Source organism: Euphorbia lathyris, chromosome 5, assembly GCF_963576675.1.
Source record: "Euphorbia lathyris chromosome 5, ddEupLath1.1, whole genome shotgun sequence".
NCBI classification, from domain to species: domain Eukaryota; kingdom Viridiplantae; phylum Streptophyta; class Magnoliopsida; order Malpighiales; family Euphorbiaceae; genus Euphorbia; species Euphorbia lathyris.
The window spans coordinates 24,918,767-24,939,637 of record NC_088914.1 but is presented as its reverse complement, the minus strand read 5'-3'; the positions used below and the strand labels follow the sequence as shown (position 1 = coordinate 24,939,637).

The window sequence follows — 20,871 nt, the reverse complement described above, 5'->3', positions numbered from 1 at the left end:
TAGGGATGAAAGTAAAAAATAGAGTTCATAAAAAAAACTAATTAATCAATATTTAAGATATTCTAAATTAAGATAAAGTATGTAGAATGCCCACAGATCCATTGTTTGAAGGGTATGACATAGTTTAGGGATTTCTAATGCCATTGCATGGAGAGCAATTTCTGATTTCTAATCCCTTGATTTGCTCTTTTGCTCTTCGTTCTTTGTTAAACCTATTTTGAAAAATTCTGTAGCAATTTATAAGAGACCATCTAACTCCTTGTATTAGTCTTTGTGTATTATAATATTCTGTCTTCTTTCTTTTCTCTTTTAACCCATAAAAAACTAACAAAGTAGTATCGGAGCAAATTCGATTTGAAGATATCTATAAGTTCACAAATAAAAAAACCCAAAAAACAAAAGCTGGAGAGTAATGTTGCAGATTTGGTTGGACATGAAGGGGAGTCAGTTATTCTGGAAGGTGATTCAATTGTAGAACCATATGAAGGTATGAAATTTGAATCTGAAGATGTCGCGTGTGATGTCTTGTCGTCGTTCTGAAAGAGATGGAAGAATTCTTGTCCATCGACTTGGCTGTAACAAGGAGGATTATTATGTTAGTATTCGAGGAAAGTTTGGAAATGTTCGAAAGCCACTCGCTAGTACAAGAGAAGGTTGCAGGGCAATGATCCAAGTTAAGTTTGATAAATCTGGGAAGCCGGTAATAACAGAATTTGTGAAAGACCACAATCATCCTCTTCTAGTAGCTCCACATGAAGCTCATCAAACAATGGATGAGAATGACAAGAGAATTCAAGAACTAGACATGAATATCCAACAACAAGAGTAGGAGTTATTTTAGCTCCATCAATACCTATGTACATGCCCATGCCCCATAACTATGCCTAAAAAAAATATGCTCATAACCATGCCTACAGATATGCTCCATAATCATGCCTATGTAAATGCCAACGACAATAAATTGTTCATGACCATGGTTTATGTCAAATCATAGTCTTTTTAATAAATTTCAGCACCTATAAATTCAAGGAGAAGTGTTATTATTTGAATTTTAAGGTTGCTAAATAAATGATTGAAAGAGTCTAGATTTAGTTAGAATTTTTTTATTGATTTTTAGAAGATATTTTATAGGCAGATTTTTCTTTCAATTAGTTAGTATAAATAACTGCATACAACTATGAATGAGTAATTTGTATCTTTTCCCTTCCATATTAAAAATATAGATGATTCTCAAATATTTTTGTGTATATAATTTTCTGTCTTCTTTCTTTTCTCTTTTACGCATAAAAAAAACCAACACTAACCCACAAAGGCGTCCACAACATACTTTATATTTATTTTCTACAGATTAGTAAGACATTTTTCATCTATGTTGAATTCTAGCTTTCAACAAGAAGTTCCTGGCAAAATAAATGTGTATTCAATTCCAAATCACATCTAAAGTTAATCTACCACACAGACAGTGGAACAAATAATCCATGTGGAAAATGTTTATTATGCTATTGTCATTTACAAGAGCTCTAACATCACCACAACCCCTGCAAAAGATTGGGATCATGGTCTCTCCTCCTACACTTCAATTTCTATTTCAAATACAAGGCATCTGCAATTATTGCTATATGGCTATGTTACAAATTCCCTTTTTGCAAACCTTCAGTTTCACGGTTAATGGCTCGATGACCGAAAAAATTCCGTAGAGTCGAAGCTGTCATTCTTCCACACTACATCAGTTAACACTTTACAGTTTTGAGTTGATACATTGAGCTTAAAATGGAATGAAGTTAGTTTATCCCACTCTCGAAGCTAGACAACCGATTGTCCGATAAAACAGCAAACAATTGTGTGTCTACGAAAAACTGCAGAACACAAGACATAAACGGCAAGCGTCATTTGCCAAATATTTAAACAAGCATGGAAAAGAATGTTGAGTTTAAATTACCTTAATAAACGGCCGGTCTCTAACAGGAAAGGAGTCGATAAAGCTATCTTTAAGAAGTAAACATACCTGAAACAAAAACCAAAGATACATGTCAAATACATATGCAAAGCTAGGAGATGCATTTCCTAAACAGGTAAAAATAGAAAATGATAACTTCAGTTTTTTCTGACCCTATCATTGTTTGATTGTACACTAGTTATTGTATGGGATCTCAAGTCGGAACAAATTGACTCCAAGTACTGTCTCAAGACGGCCAAGAAATTGGTTGCAGCTTCCGCCTGACAGTAATATAGCAAATATTATTTACAATGGCAGTGGAGACAAGAAAAATACTGCATACAGTAATACCTGAACTTCATTGCATCTATATACAGGAAGCTTTTTAGCTATCCCACTTTCAAAAGACAGTCTAGCATGAAAAGGCGAAAGTCGAGAAACAAGCTCTTTGTACCGTGGAAGTGCTGGCAAATGACACATTTTCACCTGAATTCGGAAAAAGGACACATTAAGAATAAGGGAGAATATATAGAAAAGATAAAAATAACTCCCAAGACCCAACAAACCTGATTCTTTAGCACATTCACATGGACAAGATTAAATGTTCTCATCTTCAAGTCCTCTGGCTTTTGTTGTATGCCAACCTGCAAAATGAATGCAGTAGTATTATCCGGAAATGCTCATATGTTCCCAACTGCGGATTTTAATTGGAAGTTCTGCTGGTTTTTGTTTCTTTTCTATCGAAAAACAAGCAGACTTTCCAATTTTGAGATCTTTATTCTGGCTAAATAACAGCCTAAAAGCAGTGTTATCCACAAAACTTGTGACATACTGCCAACTAAAAGCTAAAACAAGTGAAACTCACAATATATGGAACTGGAGCGTCAAGAAAATCGAGCATTTTTCCAGGTAGAACCTATAGCAAAATAGAGAATTTAGCAGAATATCATACTAGTGGAATCTCAGCAAAATTCATGTTAAAAATGCAATCACCACAATGTTGATTGGACACTCAAAACAGAAAGCACCGTATATTTTGCTGTATATGAGAAACACTACAAATTTTCAACTTTAAAATAGCGAAAATTTGTAATGTTCCCGATGACTCAGAACAAAATCATTGGTGTATAATTACTATTTAACTCACTGGAAGAAATAAACTCTGCCATTGAAACGGCCGAATCATGGGAACAACAGATAAGACTACAGCAGATAGAACACCCTGCATAGATTGAAATTTAAGTTTGAGACAAAAGCCAATTTGAAAAGGAGCCAGCAAGAAAGCTGCATATATGGAACTGATATAGAAACATAATCGGCAGACAGATTTTTTTCATGGCAGTATCAACTCACCAGGTTTGGGCACACAACCACCAGTTGTTTCTCCAATAATACTCCTGTAAGTATTGTCAAAATCTGGAGAGAAAAAAACAACTGTCAGGCTTCGGACTGCCTACTTTTCCTTATGACCGAAAGATGTAAATAGAAAAATGAATACAAACAAGACTCAAAGAATCTAGTATGGAGAAAGTTTATCGCAACAACAGAACTAAACTAAAAGACCATTTCAAAGAGAAAGCTGAAAACAAAATATCAATCCAATGAATAGAAATATTACATTTTCAAGTGAAAGAACTCGACATATAGTTGCGGTCGTCCATATTGAGAGAGCATGAGCTTCCTCAGCAGAAGCTAACCTTAAGTTGACCTTTTAACCGAAATCAGAAGTCGTCAGAGAACATATCAAGAGTTATAGATGAGAAATGAGCAGTAAACATGAAGTACCTCAGAATTTACACCGTTTTCAGAAAACTGAGCAAAGTGAAGCCCAGAAGCTGTAGGCCGCCTATACTTGATAGCTTGCAGGTGTTCAAGAGGCTGATAAACTACTTCACTTCCTCGTTCGGGAAGGGCCATGGAATGATACCCGCAAACTATCTGTAGCGGCTCATTCTTGTGTTCCTATTCACCCATAAGAAAATGATATATATTAACGTATCACATATACAAAGAAATACATGAATAAAGAAAGAGGTAAGCAATTGTAAACTAACCCTAGCCCATCCCATTATTAAATCATCATCCAAATCTTTTTCACAATTTGCATAAAGTTCTTCGTCATCATCCACTGATCCAATGCTTCTAGCTGGACTGCCAAAATATGACAATATATTACTGAAATTGAATGGTGAAAGAGATAATCGAGAAATAATCGAACAGGCATTTTTCAAATTCAGACTAAGCAACAAAGTTGACTGATGATACTACCTGAATATGGAGTCAAAACTTCCTAGGCGCTCCAATTTGTCGCTCCTAGAACAGCTACATACCCCAATATCTGTAGAGGCAAGGCTGTTTTCGTAGCTTCCATCCATTCTTTCCAAGGCATCAGAACGTGCTTCTGATGACTCGGAAGCACAATCATCAAAATCATGCGCATTCTTCCTATCATCCTTATCTACTTCCCTTAGGTGACTCAAATCTGAAGCATCACTAATAGTAGCACTTTCAGGAGAATTAGATTCATATGTTTTTGGTGATAAATTTGGGATCTCAACATCCGGTACCATTCCAGCAGCAGCAGCAGCAAGAGCCACTGCATTGTCAATAGGTATTGCAGAAGCTGTCCAATCAAAACCAGAGTCTTTATCATTGTATAAATCATTTGAATTCATTTGATCATGTGGTTTGGGTGCTGGAGGGACACAACTCGGCAACACTTCGCTAGCAAACTGTGTTGCCCTATTTAATCGCTCCTGTGCAATGATACTGCAACAAAGTAAATTGAGTCAGTTATACTGAAACTATGCTGAAAAGGTTGAACTTTTTGGTTCACAAATGAGTAATACTATTTTTTCATATCGAATAACATTAAGATTGACCTGTTCAGCATCTCAAAGTGCAACTCAAAGAAAGGAACTCTAGTTAGCAAACAGTAGCAACGAGGTGCAGAAACCAAAAAGCGGCAGCTTTGTCCTGTTGGAGGTCGTAGGGGTGCCACGTTCCCCAGAATACTAGGCGACCTTTGAATAGCTTCTGTTACATGTAAGCAAACCCCATAAAGGGTATCGTTATCTGCCACCTGATCAAGTGCACAAATAATATATTAAGTAACCAACAAATCCTTGTATTTCAGATGATCGAACCAAAAAACTGAAATAATTCCAGTATACAATTAAGATCAGTGATTCCTTTGAACAACTACAAACCTTTTAATGAAGCCATGCAAAGATGCAGAGATAACTGACACTTCTATCATTCTATGAGTTTGTTAGGACATACATAATAATTGAAAACGAACAAGCAATAAATTCGTCCTGAAGAAGTGAAATACATTAGTGCTTTTATTCTCAAGACAGAACAGATATCACTTAAAGAGTGAGAATGAAATGTGAAAATTCCTTCAAGAGGATGGAACCAGAACTTTAGGCCTCATTCGAACATCATTAGCAAATACATTATTAAATCCTCATAGAGGACATATTGCACAAACGCACAAAAAAACTAATAAAAAAAAAAAAAAAGGGCGGCCCGGTCGCATTACGCGTCCCCGCTGAGCGAGGGTCCGGGGAGGGGTCCCACCACAAGGGTGTATTGGGGGCAAGCCTTCCCTTGCCAATTTAATTGGCAAGAGGCCGCTCCTAAGACTCGAACCCGTGACCTCTGGTCACACGACAACAACGTTTTACTGTTGCGCCAAGGCTCGCCCTCACACAAAAAAAAAAAAAAAAAAAAAAAAACTAATCATAAAATAAAAATAAAAATCTTACGGACCTTAGAATTCAAAGCTCATTTGTTATATAATAATTGCAAATGCATACCACATTTTTTTAGGCAAGCATCAATTAAGTAAGAAGTACGAAAAGAAAAAAAAAGATTGTGTCCACAAATATTGCATCCATAGATAAACCAGAAGTTTGGATAAGTTATAAAAACAGAAATGGCTAATAACAAGTCAAATTCAATAGAAGTCACGAAGTGCTAACATGAATATGAAGTATAACTGAGACAACTTTGTAATTACCTTTAATGAAAATATAAATGCTAAATCATCCCTGCCCATGTGCTCCTGCAACCGAATAAAAGGTCAATAATGCAAATATTATTTCTCGAATTGAATATAGCTAAAGTTCGTAAGTAAATATAGCTAATTACACATATGCATCGAAACAACAAAGAAATTATGGCCTACATCCTGAAAACCAAATATGATAGAACCGCAACTTGAACATGTCAATCTGGCACTGCCAGGAATGCATGTTGTACACAAAAGTAATGGTTGAAGAACCTCGTCTCACATCTCATCCTGGCCAAGCTGTGAAAAGTACAGCTCCGTCCAGTATCTTTCCCTGTTCCGATATAGGGTAATATCCCCCACCCAGTATGCAGTGTATACCATTTTTTTCATAAAGAAACTTTTTGAAAGCAAAGAAATTATGCATATGTGATTCCGTAACACATTTAAGGTAAATATTTTTACAATATAGCAATGCAAATTATTTTAAGTTCTTTGGTTCTTCTACCAAAAGTTTAAACTTTTTGCAACATAGAAAAATGATTAAAGAACAAACATAAAAAAAAAAAAAAATACAATTGTCGAACCTCTTTGCGTTATTGTAGATAGTTTGTCAAGCATAGATAACAAATGGGGATAAAGAGTTATTAATAATCTCTCTACCTTATAAAATAAGCGTTTCAATAATACAGAAGAACATCAGGAATTTGTAAGATTTGCAGACAGCAAAAGCAATGTTAACTCTAACCACAGTGAGGTGTTAGTTTCTCATACCTGCCCAAAAATAAGTTCACTTAATTCACTTAAAGATGGTGTCCTCTCTAACAACCGTGTCTGTACAAACGAGAGTTCACGAAAAGAAAAAAAAAATACAGATTATCAGCATCTTAATAATAACAAAGCAAATTGACCAAGTAAACATATTCAAGACTGTTATTTGGTGGATAAGTCCTCTACTTCACGTAATTAGTGGAATCAAACCTTAACACCTTCAGGAAAACAGAAGGAACATAAATCCTTCAGGCGCAAATGTAATCTCTTCCCAGGAGGGTATTTGAAAAGTATCTGTAGCACAGAAAAAAATAATTATAAGGTCATTGAAAGAAAATCAGATTCATCAGCTAAATGTGCTTAAAGGAACTCTACATCCCACAAAATCAATGCTGTACAACACGAGGTAGAGCTATTGTAAATTATATCTCATAGAAAATACAAGCAGAATTTGAATATTTATTTTTTCCATTAAGAACCCAAAATGCCTTGAAATCTACAAGGATAAAGCAGCATACTAGATGGCAAAGTTAAGCAATTTTATGTCTCCAAACAATCATAAGACAAGTTGTCGGATGCTTTCAACCTAAGCAGCAAATTAACAATGAATTGCGTTGGATTAACATGTGACGTGATGACAACAGTAAAATGGTCTATTGAAGTAATAATCATCGGTTAACCTGAGGTTCCATTAAAGGAAATTTAGGCCCCTGAGACTGCAGTTTTTTGAATGCTACAATATCAGATTTTGATGCCTCGAACTCCCACTTCTTCCTTCTTGCAAAAACATCCTCCACAGCCTCGAGATTGGTGTCAGGATGAAGCCCAACGATAACAAAGTGTTCATACAGCGAACCAGCCTCCTTAAATTTCGTATGATCCTACAGCAAGAACCTCATATGAGTAAAAAAAAACTGCGCCACGAATGTCACAGTCAAGTATAAGTTAGCATAATTAGCTTTGAAACAAAGAACAAACCACCAATGATCATTTTGCACAATCCATTCACATAATCTGCACTTCAATTATACTACTGCTCGATAAACTGACTGGTGGTACTAATGCCCGATAATGCTGACATATGCAATCATATAGAAAATATAACAGGAAACAAAACTGAAACTGAGCAACATACATCTATCCCAACTTCAATTACTCTAATCTAAGCAATTTGAGAAATTAACTGAAGTCTTGCACTAAAAGGAAAGGAAAGGAACACAAAAAACTTAAAACAAATAGATAAAGTACCAGAGTTTTGGAATGAAGCTGGTACCAGAGACGTTTCTGGTTAGCCAAGACCTCGGGATTGAAGCAATAATCTTGATCCCTGGAACTTCCGCCCCATGGCCAAGCCTTTTGCATCTGAGTTTTGAGTTTCTGAAAACTACTGTTACGGGTATGTCCTGGGGTCAAAGTTTCACTCTGACAACGGCGATGCATGGGAGGCACTGGCTGAAGAGGTTGATCACCTAGATAGGCATTATGACCACCATCTCCTCCAGCCAATTTAAATGCCTCATCTGTAACATGTTGTAACACCACATATGGTGATTGTGGCTGCTGCTGCTGCTGCTGCTGCTCAGTTCTTTCCCTATCTTCCTGTGGTTCAGCATCTTCCTTTGTATCCATAGTCATTCATTCATGAAAACACACACTTAGCTCATTCTGCAAAATTCCCCATTCTCAATCACACAACAAAAGCTCCAACCCATCATCACAAATTCACAAACCAGATACGAAATGGGATTTCTCGGAAGAATGATAACACCTCCTATAAAGTATCCATCCAATAAATCAAAAAGATTATTCCTTTATTACATAAACTTCAGAATCTGAATGTGAATATGAAACCCAGAAAAGAAAACGAAACATTAATTGCAGAGAGTATCATCTGAAAATGCTAGGATAAAAACCATAAAAAAAGATATGATTGGCATAGTTTCTCAAATTCAAGATCAATCAAATGGTAGAAATTGGTAAGTAAATGTGAAAAATTGAAGAATGATAATGCATACCTTGTTTCAATCTTCAGGGTATGGTTGAGGGAGAAAGAGAAAGGGAAAAAGAAAGTTGCTAAATATAGAAAAAAGTTGAGCAAGAATGGAGAAGGGGCTTACACATATGAGAAGGGAGATGTTGTGTCTGAGCAAACTATGGTTTTTTCACTGGAGAATAGGAATAAACAACTCACTTTCTTTTTCTTTTGTCTTTTTTTTTTCTTCTATAAATTAATTAAAAAAATTATGATCCTTTCTTTATGGTTTGTTTTTAATTAAATCATACTAACTAAAAAGTATTCATCTTTTCATATATAAACTAAACTAATAGGAATATTCATTTCTTTTAGTTTTAATTTAAATACAATATTTGTAGGCCATTCTTACTACTAGAATAAAAATACTTTTGAAGTTTATCTAATTCCCAAATATTATGATTAAGCATATTTAGTAAGAATGGTTAATATGTTTCAATTGAATTTGACAAAATCATACCTTATAAATATAATTTAGTGAGTGGCTTTGTACAAAATAACGGCGATGTTGTGATTTGGGGCGTTTGCAGCGTACCCATTGTCTATAGGCAGGTATCAAAATGAATTATACAATGATATGAATTGAACCTAATTGAATTAGTATAAATTCATTTTAAATAAATTTTAAAAAAATAAGTTTATGGGTCAATAACTGATTTTAACAAAATAAAATGGCTAATATATTAATTTAACCAAATTGAACACCCTATATATATATATTAAGGCTAAAATAATAACTTCCACTAACGATAAAGTGGTATTGACTTAGAAGTAGAAGTAGAACGTGTCAAGTGCATATTTATATTTAAAAACAAACCGCTAGATATGGATGTGGGGCCCCTTCTACTTATTAAATCCATTTAATAACTACTGGATATCCCCTTTATGCCACGTGTACTTTTCTTCATTTTGCAACTTCACTTTCGTCTTCCAATGCGTTTCTTCTACGCGTTAGTTTAAAGGCTAATATGAAGTGACAATACTTAATATTTCTTAGGGAAAATTACAAAACTATGTCAAATAGGAGACCCATTTATATATTTAACCCATCTACTCAACCTACTACATATGTAGATTGTTTTATGTGACTTTTCCATAATACCCCAATTTTTCATCTTCTCCTTCCTCTTTCTCTTCCAAATGCACGATTTTTGTGGCTTCACCCAAAATGGCTCCTCCTCCTCCTTCCACGGGGATCTAACCTGCAAGATCTTCAACACGTTTTTCTCACCTCTCTCTCCATTCTCGACTAAGACATCGATCGTTTCTTTTATATCACTGCCATATATTCTTCATCTGCTTCAGTGGTTCCTGGTTGGACTGTTCTTGAATTTTTTTTCTGGTATTACGACTCTCTTTCTACTATTGCGATTTACTGCTGGTTTTCTGGTCTTCCTCTTCAAGTTGTGGTTATTCTCTCAATTTTCTGGTTCTATTGGTTCTCTGTTTTTCATCTCTCATCGGTTTTCTCAGTTTCTCCGTTCGGCGATCGATATTCTTCATTTTCTTTGGCTTTCATCTCCGATATTCTCCACAATCTTGTTATAAATTTTGATAATGTTATGATTTTAATGTTAGAATCCGTTGTTGTTTGTAATTTTTTGTTCAACTAAACCAAACATTCGCTTCGCAGGCTTCGCATATGCTAACTAAAATCATCAACTAAACCAAACATTCGCTTCGCAGGCTTCGCATATGCTAATTAAAATCATCAACTAAACCAAACATTAGCTTCGCAGACTTCGCATATGCTAACTAAAATCATCAACTAAACCAAACATTCGCTTCGCAGACTTCGCATATTAGCTTCGCAGACTTCGCATATATGTTAACCTCTGCGAAGTCAGACGGGAGGAAGACAACCGGGAGTAAATATTGAGGGTATTATGGGAAAGTCACATAAAACAGTCTAGATATGTAATAGGTTGAGTAAATAGGTTAAATATGTAAATGAGCCTCCCATTTGGCCTAGTTTTGTAATTTACCCTATTTCTTATAGCCTTAATACATTATTATTTGTCTAAAAAACCCTTCATTGATCCTTTAAATTTTTTTAAAATGTCCTTATAGTTTTTTTAATTTGTATAAAATATTCTATTAGTCCCTTTAAATTTACGTAAATTAATCATTCAATTGTACAAAAAATAAATTAAATACAAAAGATATGTTGCACGCGTATTAAAAAAAAGTAACATGACAATGCGATTATAATATTAGAGAAAATAAGTTTTATAGTTAAACTGGTATAAACTTCATTTTTAATATGTTTTAATTTATTTTATGAATTATGTAATAACATTCTAAGACACGTGTAATATATATTCCGAATGCAGATTATTTTTTTTACAACCGATTAGTTAATTGATTACATTTTATGCAAGTTTAAGAGGCTAACTGAAAATTTTATGCAAATTGAGGAGCTATCGAGACACTTTAAAAATTCAGGGGACCAATTGAACTTTTTGGACAAGTTTAGAGAATAAATGATGTATTAAGCCTTTCTTAAATTTCATATCTATCCTATTTGATTCGAGAAAACCTCAAATATTCTACTTACTAAGAATCAACACATAAAATAAATAAATTATAAATTTTATAAACCACAAATTTAAGAAACCATCCACAAATTTAATAAATTATGCACATATTAATAAATATTTTAAATTCAAACATTATAAGACACTCAAATTATCAAGAAATTAAAACACAATAAAAATAAAAATAAATGGTCATTTTTTATATAATGATAGTCTTCAATTTCCAAATGCATGGCTGATACAGGGTAGCGGGTACTCCTAGGTAACCTCATACCCGTTATAGATAATTTTTTGAATCTCATGCTCGTTATGTACCCTTTTATACAATATTATTAGGCTCGGAAAGGATTGGTTGGTTCGACCGATCGAACTAGGAACCGGCTAAACAGCCGGTCCGACCAAAAACGATATGACCCCGGGTCTTTAGCAATTTTGTTTTTCAAATTTTAACAAACGTTACACATAATAACTAAACTTTTTAAATAATTAAAAAAATAGCAGAAGTGTCTGGTCTAAGGGATCTCATTTCAGTGTGGCGCTCCCAATGGTGCTTCGACTACACCCATACGTGTGAGAGAATTTTTTCCCTAGTAATTGGTTAAAGGCTTGTAAATGCCAATTACTTATAAACTAGTTAAGATTCTCATTTCTTTCCTATGTGGGATGAGAATGCTTAATTTCCTTTTTACGTCTAATACATCACCAACTCCCCAAACTAGTCCATAAAAGTAGATTGACTCCCCAAACTCTACAAGTGTCTCACCATCTCATTGAACTTGATTATTTCTTATCACGAACTCTCTAAACTTGTCCATAAAAATAGATTAGTTAACTGAACTTTACAAGAGAGAAATTAACAAAGATAAGAGAGAAAGAATAGGAAAAAGAAGATTAAAGAAAAATGGAGAAGATAGTGTGTTTGATTTTTATTTTTTATTTTGGAGTTTGTTTGTGATAATTAGATAATAAGTGGGTTAATTTATAAAATAAATAAATATAAAAACAAAATTAACTCTTTTTCCTTTTGACTTTTGACTTTTGTTAACACCATTGGGCAATTTGGATTGCGTTTGCTAACGAAATTAACCTCAAGATACCTGTTTGCCAACTTTTAAATCACATAGTTTATGTTTGAAAATGACCAAAACTACATGGTTTATTTTTATACTTTTTTATGTATTAAGTATTTGAGTTTCTTTTATTTACACCACATTAAGCCTCTAATTTTTTTTTTATTCTTGGTGACATTAAGTTCTTAATGATTATAAAAATTATCTTTAAGTATAAAATTCGATTAATGGAGTGTTATTCATTTCACTTGCATTTAAGTTTTTTATTTTAATAGTTTGAAAGTAGTTTTTGACATATGTAGTATTATTACAAGAAACTATAAAAACTTAATTTGAACTATAAAAAATATAATTTTACACATGTAAAATGGATATTTTTTTAAATTGAATTAGATATTCACAACTATTTATATTTGACAGATAATGACTTATATTAGCAAAATAAATGATTAGTGGTTTAATATGTTGAAATAAAAGATTATTAATTTAAAAATTAATTTCAAATAAAACTCTATGTTATTTGTGATTTTTTGCCTTAAATTAGTTAAACTGGGGAATAGTTTTGGATGTTTTTTTTTACTTTATAATTTTGAAGTTGAAGAAGACTATATAGTTTGTTTTGTAATAAAAAGATTTATAGTTTGAAGTTGAAGAAGAAGACTATATAGTTTGTTTGTAATAAAAAGATTTATAGATACCGATATGCTATTAGGAGCCTCGGAATGGTTTTTGCCATATTAAAATTGAAATCTATTTGGTTTGGTTGCGTTGATTTAAATGTAAAAAAAATCCAAAATGGTTGTAGTGCTAGTGAATGAAAGTTTACCTATGCCTTGGGAGGTCATGGGTTTGAATCACATCCGGATCTGGTGGGGATTTTTCTTTCTTCTTTAATGTAAGCGCATTGTGCGCAAATTTTTTAAAAAAAAATCCAAAATGGTTGTATTTCAAACGTGGCCGAGCAGAAGAAGCGCTGCAACATGATTGGCGGGAAGCCGTCCGAGATATTCACATGCTTATTTCTCTAGAACTGTAATTTCTTTTTTATTTACTGCTTTTTTTTATTTATTTGGAATTTGAGATTTTCTATTGTCTTCATTTTCAAGATTTTCTTAGCTTAAAGCTAAGCACATTTTACATTAAAATATCGGATAAGGTGAAAAAAGAAAATCAATGTTGGCACCCAAAATAATTTTATCATTAATTAATGTTACGGTAATAAACTTTTTTTTTTTTTTTGTGTGTGTGGTCAGAATAAGGCCAAGGCTCGCGCGGAAGAGGAAAAGGAAAAACAAGGTTAAAATCGAACTATTTTACTGGATAAATAATCTATACTATCAGTTGAAAGAATCTCTTGGAGACCTGCAGGAAGCGCATCAAACTTATGGTTATCCAAAAAACAAAAACCTGCGAAGTTCACCAACCAGTCAACTGTCTTGTTTCCTTTCCGATAGGTGTGAGTGAAGGGAAGAATCCAGTCCCCATCCCGAAGCGCAAGACAACGATGAATGAGTCAGGTAAAAGGATGATGGACTGTTACAAATCGGATATATATTGACGGTAAAACATCACTGTAGGCGTTTACGAATCGGAAGCAATGTTGATTAAATTTTAAGAAACTTAGAGTATAGAGGTAAACATAAATTAATAACCTTGGGACTGAATTTTAATAAATAAAATAGTCAAAAATCCAATTTAAACTTTAATAATGAGTAAAATTATCTATATCCATTGTTTCTACCCTTTCCGTTCCTCCTTCTTTTCTGTTACCTTCTCTTCTTGAGGATAGGATTGGGGTCAGTCTTCCTAGACTGATCCCAGGTTAGGTTTTTGTTTGTTTGTTTTTTTTCTTCCCTTCTTACCAAAAAAAAAAAATGGCTCAATCAAATGAGATGATAAAAAAAAGTTTAAAATTTCAAAAAAAAAAACATTTTAAAATTTAGGTCTTGTTTGATAAGCCACTTAATGACTTAAATTAAAATATTAAGCATTTATTTAATTTAAGTGCGTTTGATAACAATAATTTATCCACCACTTAAATTAATAAATTAAGTTAAAAAACACTTATTTTGGTAAGTCAAATGCTCTGTTTGGGAATTAGCTGTTAGCTGTTAGCTGATTACATTAGCTGTTAGCTGATTACATTAGCTGATTTGACTAGCTGATTTGATTAGCTGTTTGTGTAGACCTGTTTGGTAAAAATTAGCTGATTGATAATAGCGGTTTGTGCAAAAAGACGAATAAGGGCATTAATTTTGGCGCAGGAGAAAATGGAGTATATCTATTAGGGTTAAAGAAGTCCATTAATTTTAATATTGCAAAACGCTAATTGAAAAAGCTCATTTTAAGAGCTTTTTCTAAATTAGCGTTTTCATCCCAAAACTCTCTCCCAAACCTCTCTCCACCAAACAATCCAATTAGCAATTTCAGTGTCAAACCTCTAAAGTTGGTCAAAACCGCTCTTTCTATCCCAAAACGCTCTTTACCAAACAGGGCCAAAATATTTAACTTAACATTTTAAGTTAAACATTATCAACTAATACGTTTATAATAATTATATCACTCAATATTTTCAGCACTTATAATATTTAACACTTAAAATTCAATACTTATTTTTTCAGCACTTAATTTTCAGTTTTATCAAACAGCACCTTACTCTTATATTTGAAAGCTAGTTTTAAATTAAAAGGTCACGGCTTAATCAACCAATTTTGTTTTAGAAAAACTATTTGCATTATTAAAATAATTTTCCAAACAAAAACCAAAAATTATGGAAGATACACCATCCCAGCCAAGAAATAAAAGTTGTCACATTTAAAATGCAAAACCAAATTGGAAATGTTGGTCTACCTCAACTAGATTCGAAAGTTAGGTATTATAGTTATGTATAATAATATTATCAAATGGGACCAAATTAAATTAATTAGTTATGCCATATAATATTGTTTGAGTTTATCAATTATAATCATTAGCTATATGTATTATGTAACATATAAATTTCCTATGGACCACTTGGGAAGTTGGGAATTTATTAATTTTATGTTCTACATTTGGATTTAGCACTAATTTATTTTGGGACCACATGAAAGGGAGCATCAAGAGGTTAAATTGGTCCTTAAAATTTGGTATGAAATGTCAATTTAATCAAAATTAATATTTGGGTATCAAACCTGTATTTAAAATTGGTGGAAATGAACAAATTAACACATGATCAAATCAGCTCTAAAAGTATAATATATTTTTTATATTTAAACTTTATTATGTTTAGATTTTAGAAATATATTTTTATATTTAAAAATTATTATTATATTCTGCACAGTCGCAGAACACTTTGCGTCGACACATTACTTTTATGCATCAATTCAAAATATCAATGCACTAATGCGCTTTATAATCATGACAGTTGTACGAAGTTTATTCTTTTAAATAAAAAAATTTCAATTTTTTTTACTAATGAAGTAATACTATTAAGTAATAAGATATGACAAAAGTAAATTTTAAATGTATTTTATTATATAAAAATTAATTGAATTTGAAATTTCAATTCTACTAGTTTTTTTAAATTTTTTTGCTAATAAAATAATTATAATAAACAATCAAATGCGAGAAAAATAAATAGAGGGTAAAACCGTATAAAAAATCTTTAAAAATCTTTCGAAATAGGAGTATGGTTTACAAAACATAGATAAATAAATCTCACTAAACCCCTTAAAATTGTATCAATGTATTGATATTCTGCATTAGCGCATAAAGTAATATGCCGACACTAAAATGTTCTGCGGCTGCACAAAATATAATAATGTTTAAGTATAACAATATATTTTAGATATCAAAATGTAAACACGGTAAAGTTTGAATGTCAAAAATGTTGAAACACCTTTCCACGCGATTTTGATTTGACAAAATTATTTAAATTAATCCATGATTAAGGGACAATTAAATTTAAGTGCTTTAATTTAATTGTACTAATATGTTTGTTCAATGTTGAGTATAAATATAAATACAAATAGAAATAAAAAGTAAGACAGGACGAAGTCAGCATAAGACCACAGCACAAGCTGAGTAGAGTGGAACTCAACGTAAGAGAAGATAAGTCATCTTCAAAACAGAAGCTTAAAGATCAAGAAGTTGAGTGGAACGAAGCTCAACATCAAAGGTAGAAATGTCTTCTTGAGAACTATGTCTTGCAGAACGAAGCTGACCATGGAAGCTGAGTGAAAAGAACTCAGTATATGCATTAGCAGACAATCACAGACAACGGCTATCAAAGAGAAGTTGAGTGATCTTCAGGACAGCATGAATGATACGTTTGCTAAAAGACAAGCTCCGACAACTGTCTGCACCAATAATAGAAACCTTGGAATTACGCAAAAGCCAATTTCGAGATGAATGGGTCAAATGTTCGTTAGCTAAAAGACGAACTGGCACAAGAAGACGAAACCTACAAGAACAAGACAAACCTGATGCCTGCGGAATTCAGACGACAAGATTGGCCTGCAAAACTGAAGCTGACCAGAACTTGTCTCAAAAAGGAGCCGTTTAATCAATGGACAAATCCAAAGTTCAAACCATTTTTTGCTTCAGACCACAACTATATAAGGACATGATCATTCTTGGATCATCAGCCGATCACAACAAGAACAAAAAGAGCATACATACAAAAGCACACAAAAGCCAAAAGAGATCTTACACCAAATTTCTATTCTTGTGTAAAAGCTAGATTGATTTTCTGTAATCATCTAAAGTGTTCTTCATCCAAAAAGAACAATTTGTATCAATTGTAAAATTGAGAGTGTTGTGCTGAGTACTCGGTGTTGAGTGCTTAGTGGTAGAGAAATCTAGGTGTTTGGTTATAGCACATAGTAGGATTAGAGTAGACGAATAGAGGAAGGTACTCTTGCATATTCAACTGCCTTGTAAATGGTTTGTGCTCTACCTTTAAAGAGCTCAGTATTTGATTTAAAAAGCCCGGAGGGATTCTGGGGACTGGACGTAGGCAGAGAGGCCGAACCAGGATAAGTCGTATTGAGTAATTTCTAACTCTCTCTCAATATATATATATATATATATATATATATATATATATATATATATATATATATATATATATATCTGTATGTGTTGCTTGTCATATTTACTCAGCATATAAATTGCTTAAACTGACACTGAGTAAATAAGAGTGCTGAGTTGGAAGCTGACCACAATAGTGTCAATTCCCAACTCATACGTAAAATAGTTCTAGTCAACATCTGACTAAAGCTGTCTTACACTATAATCGGTCATGCTGACTAAAGCTGAGTTAACTAACTCAAGAAAATATACTAAGTCAGCTTAATTAAAATAGAATAAGTTACATTAGTTCCTAACCCCCCCCCCTTGGAACTAATCACACGGGACCAACAAGTGGTATCAGAGCCTAATAGCTCACTATTCAAAGATTTAACAATCTTGAGCTGATCCCGATAAATGGCTGAGAACAGCACTCGTTTCCTTCCAGGGAACCAAACAACACAGATACTCCCTGAGGGATTATCAATTAGTCGGCCTCCCCTATTCTTTGGATCTAATTATACGTTCTGGAAGAATAGGATGAAGAACTTCATTCAAGCCACAAACATGAGTGCATGGCTTGCAATAGTTCAAGGTCCATATGTGCCATATAAAACTGTTGACAATGAGAAAATTGTTAAGAGTGAAACTGAGTGGTCAGAAGATGACCTTAAAAAATTACAAAACAATGCTTCGGCTATCAATATGCTTCACTGTGCGTTAGATGCTGCAGAATACAATAAGATTTCAGGTTGCGAGTCAGCACATGAGATTTGGAAAAAGCTTGAAGTAACCTACGAAGGTACAAGCAAGGTCAAAGAGTCAAAGGTGAACCAACATATGAGATTATACAAGTTGTTCGAGATGAACGACGATGAGGACATCTCAGGAATGAACGCTAGATTCACCAACATCATAAATGAGCTAAAGAGGCTCGGTAAGAACTTCACTGAAGAAGAGCAGGTGAAGAAAATTCTGAGAAGCTTACCTAAGAGCTGGCAAGCTAAGAAAACTGTCGTAGAGGAAGCTCAAGACTTGACCACATACAAATACGACGAGCTGATCGGATCTCTGCTGACTCATGAGATCTCTATGAAAAAATTTGAAGCAAAAGAAAAGTCAGAAGACAAGAAACAAAAATCACTTGTCATGAAAACTGACTCAACTGAAGCTGACTCATCAGATGATGAGGAAATGGCCATGTTCACGAGAAAGATGAAGAAGCTATTCAGAAAGAATGAAAAGAACAGCAAGAGGCCATTCAAAAGAGGTGATAGGTACAAAGCTGAGTCGAGTGACAAATAGAAAAAGGACAGCTCTAAGCCTGTCACGTGCTTTGAGTGCCATCAAACTGGGCACATTAAGTCAAGCTGCCCTAATCTAAAGAAAGACAAGAAGGGAAGCAAAAAGGCTATGGTGGCCACATGGAGTGACAACAATGACTCAACATCATCTGAAGCTGATGTCACCGAGTCAGCAAACATATGCTTCATGGCCGATGACGCTGCTGACCACACTCGATCTGAGCAAGCTGACCTCTCTGAAGAATCTGAACAGGAGGAATACTCAAATGAGGTAACATCTTTACACTTGCTTAGAAATGAAATGATTAACGCCCTGAGTGACTTATATACACTGACTAAAAAGTGTAATAAGAAAATAAAAGCACTCAGCAGGCGGTGTGACAAGATTGAAGAGGTCAAACTTAGTAACCTTCGATATCTTCTCCAAGACAACTCAGCTTTTTATAGTAACATGGAAATTATGCACAAGGTCGTCTCGGAGGTCCAATCAGATTCAAAGAAACTGAAAAAGGATGTCACATACCTATAGAGCCAAACTAAAGGCTCAAACAAAAATAAATCTCATGCTGAGTACTCAGGTACTAGTCAGCATAGACAGTTCACTCAATGTGACTGTTGTGGGAAAAAGGGACACACAAGAGATGTGTGTTGGTATAACAAGCGGATTGTCCAATGTGACTTCTGCGGAAAGAAATGGCATACCACTAAGGTATGTTGGCATGCTCAGCACAATGGTGCTGACCAAAAACAGAGTCACCCAAAAAGGGTAACTCATTGTGACTTCTGTGGTAAACAAGGCCACACCATAAATATATGTCGTCACAAGTTAAAACATGACATAGCACCTGCTTATGCTAACAAATGAGGACCCAAAAAGAATTGGGTACCTAAATTTGAATGATTTAAAATACAGGTGAGCCTGAGATGCGTGGAGAAGTCAAAGCTTTGGTATATTGACAGCGCATGCTTGAGGCATATGACTGGTGATGAAACTCAGTTCATCACACTTGAGCTTAAACGAGGTGGAAACGTAAGCTTTGGAGACAATAAGAAGGGTAAGATAGTAGGATCAGGTACTATCGAAGGTAACCCCACCATTGAGTCAGTCTCCTTAGTTAAGGGTCTCAAATATAACCTATTGAGCGTAGCTCAGCTTTGTGATAGCGGCAGACAGGTTATATTTGATGATACTCAGTGTCGAATACTCGAGGGAAAAACAAACAATTTGATTTTAACTGCCCCTCGTGTTGACAATGTATATATGTTGAGTTTAGAAAAACAGTTTTCGAAAAATATATGCTTAGTATCTAAAGAGGATAACTCCTGGCTATGGCATAGGAGACTTGGTCATGTAAGCATGGACCTCCTTGCCAAATTGGCTAGAAAGCAACTAGTTGAGGGATTGCCCAAATTGAAATTTGAAAAAGATCAGCTATGTAATGCTTGTCAGCAAGGTAAACAAACAAAAAAGTCTTTTCAAAGTAAAAACATTATCTCAACCAAGAGACCATTGGAATTGCTACATTTGGACCTTTTCGGACCTGTCCAGCCACTCAGCTTGGGCGGTAAAAAATTCTCCTTAGTCATTGTAGATGATTTCTCTCGGTATACTTGGATCATCTTGCTGAGTAGCAAGGATGAAACTTTTGAGATGTTCACAACATTGATTAAAACGCTTGAAACTGACAAAGACCTAAAAGTAGCTCATATTAGAAGCGACAATGGTGGAGAATTAAAAAACCAACAGTTTAACGAATTCTGCGAAACCAGTGGTATTGACCACAATTTCTATGCTCCTAGAACTCCTCAACAAAATGGGGTTGTTGAAAGGAAGAACAGAACAATTGTCGAAATTGCTAGGACAATGCTGAGCGAAAATAGGCTTCCAAAGTATTTCTAGGGTGAAGCTATCCACACAGCATGCTATATACTCAATAGGGCTTTAGTTAGACCTATACTCAAGAAAACCCCTTATGAACTTTGGAAAGGACGGAAGCCCAACATTGGCTACTTTCGTGCCTTTGGGTGTAAATGTTTTATACTCAATATAAAAGATAACCTTGCAAAATTTGATGCTAAAGTTGACGAAGCGATCTTTTTAGGGTACTCAACTAACAGTAAAGCATATAGAGTGTATAATAAACGAACTCAAGTTGT

At 34.0% G+C, this 20,871-nt stretch overlaps 1 protein-coding gene across 2 annotated transcripts; it reads right to left on the bottom strand.

The window, feature by feature from the left end:
- Nucleotides 1-1,405: 1,405 nt before the first annotated feature.
- Nucleotides 1,406-8,923, bottom strand: LOC136228765 (uncharacterized). 2 transcript variants are annotated; one of them, XM_066017244.1, is made up of 19 exons: nucleotides 8,840-8,923; nucleotides 7,971-8,493; nucleotides 7,403-7,603; nucleotides 6,933-7,016; nucleotides 6,726-6,785; nucleotides 5,961-6,005; nucleotides 4,819-5,018; nucleotides 4,205-4,705; nucleotides 3,991-4,087; nucleotides 3,722-3,898; nucleotides 3,555-3,644; nucleotides 3,290-3,352; nucleotides 3,084-3,158; nucleotides 2,802-2,852; nucleotides 2,503-2,580; nucleotides 2,288-2,422; nucleotides 2,110-2,217; nucleotides 1,940-2,005; nucleotides 1,406-1,856 (listed from the first exon to the last, which is right to left on the bottom strand). In XM_066017244.1, the coding sequence occupies exons 2-19, from the start codon at nucleotides 8,355-8,357 to the stop codon at nucleotides 1,782-1,784; spliced, it is 2,493 nt and encodes an 830-aa protein (XP_065873316.1). In that variant the 5' UTR covers nucleotides 8,358-8,493; nucleotides 8,840-8,923; the 3' UTR covers nucleotides 1,406-1,781. The 2 variants fall into 2 exon arrangements, with proteins under 2 accessions (XP_065873316.1, XP_065873315.1); XM_066017243.1 differs by having other exon boundaries at nucleotides 8,738-8,900.
- Between the last annotated feature and the right edge of the window lie 11,948 nt (nucleotides 8,924-20,871).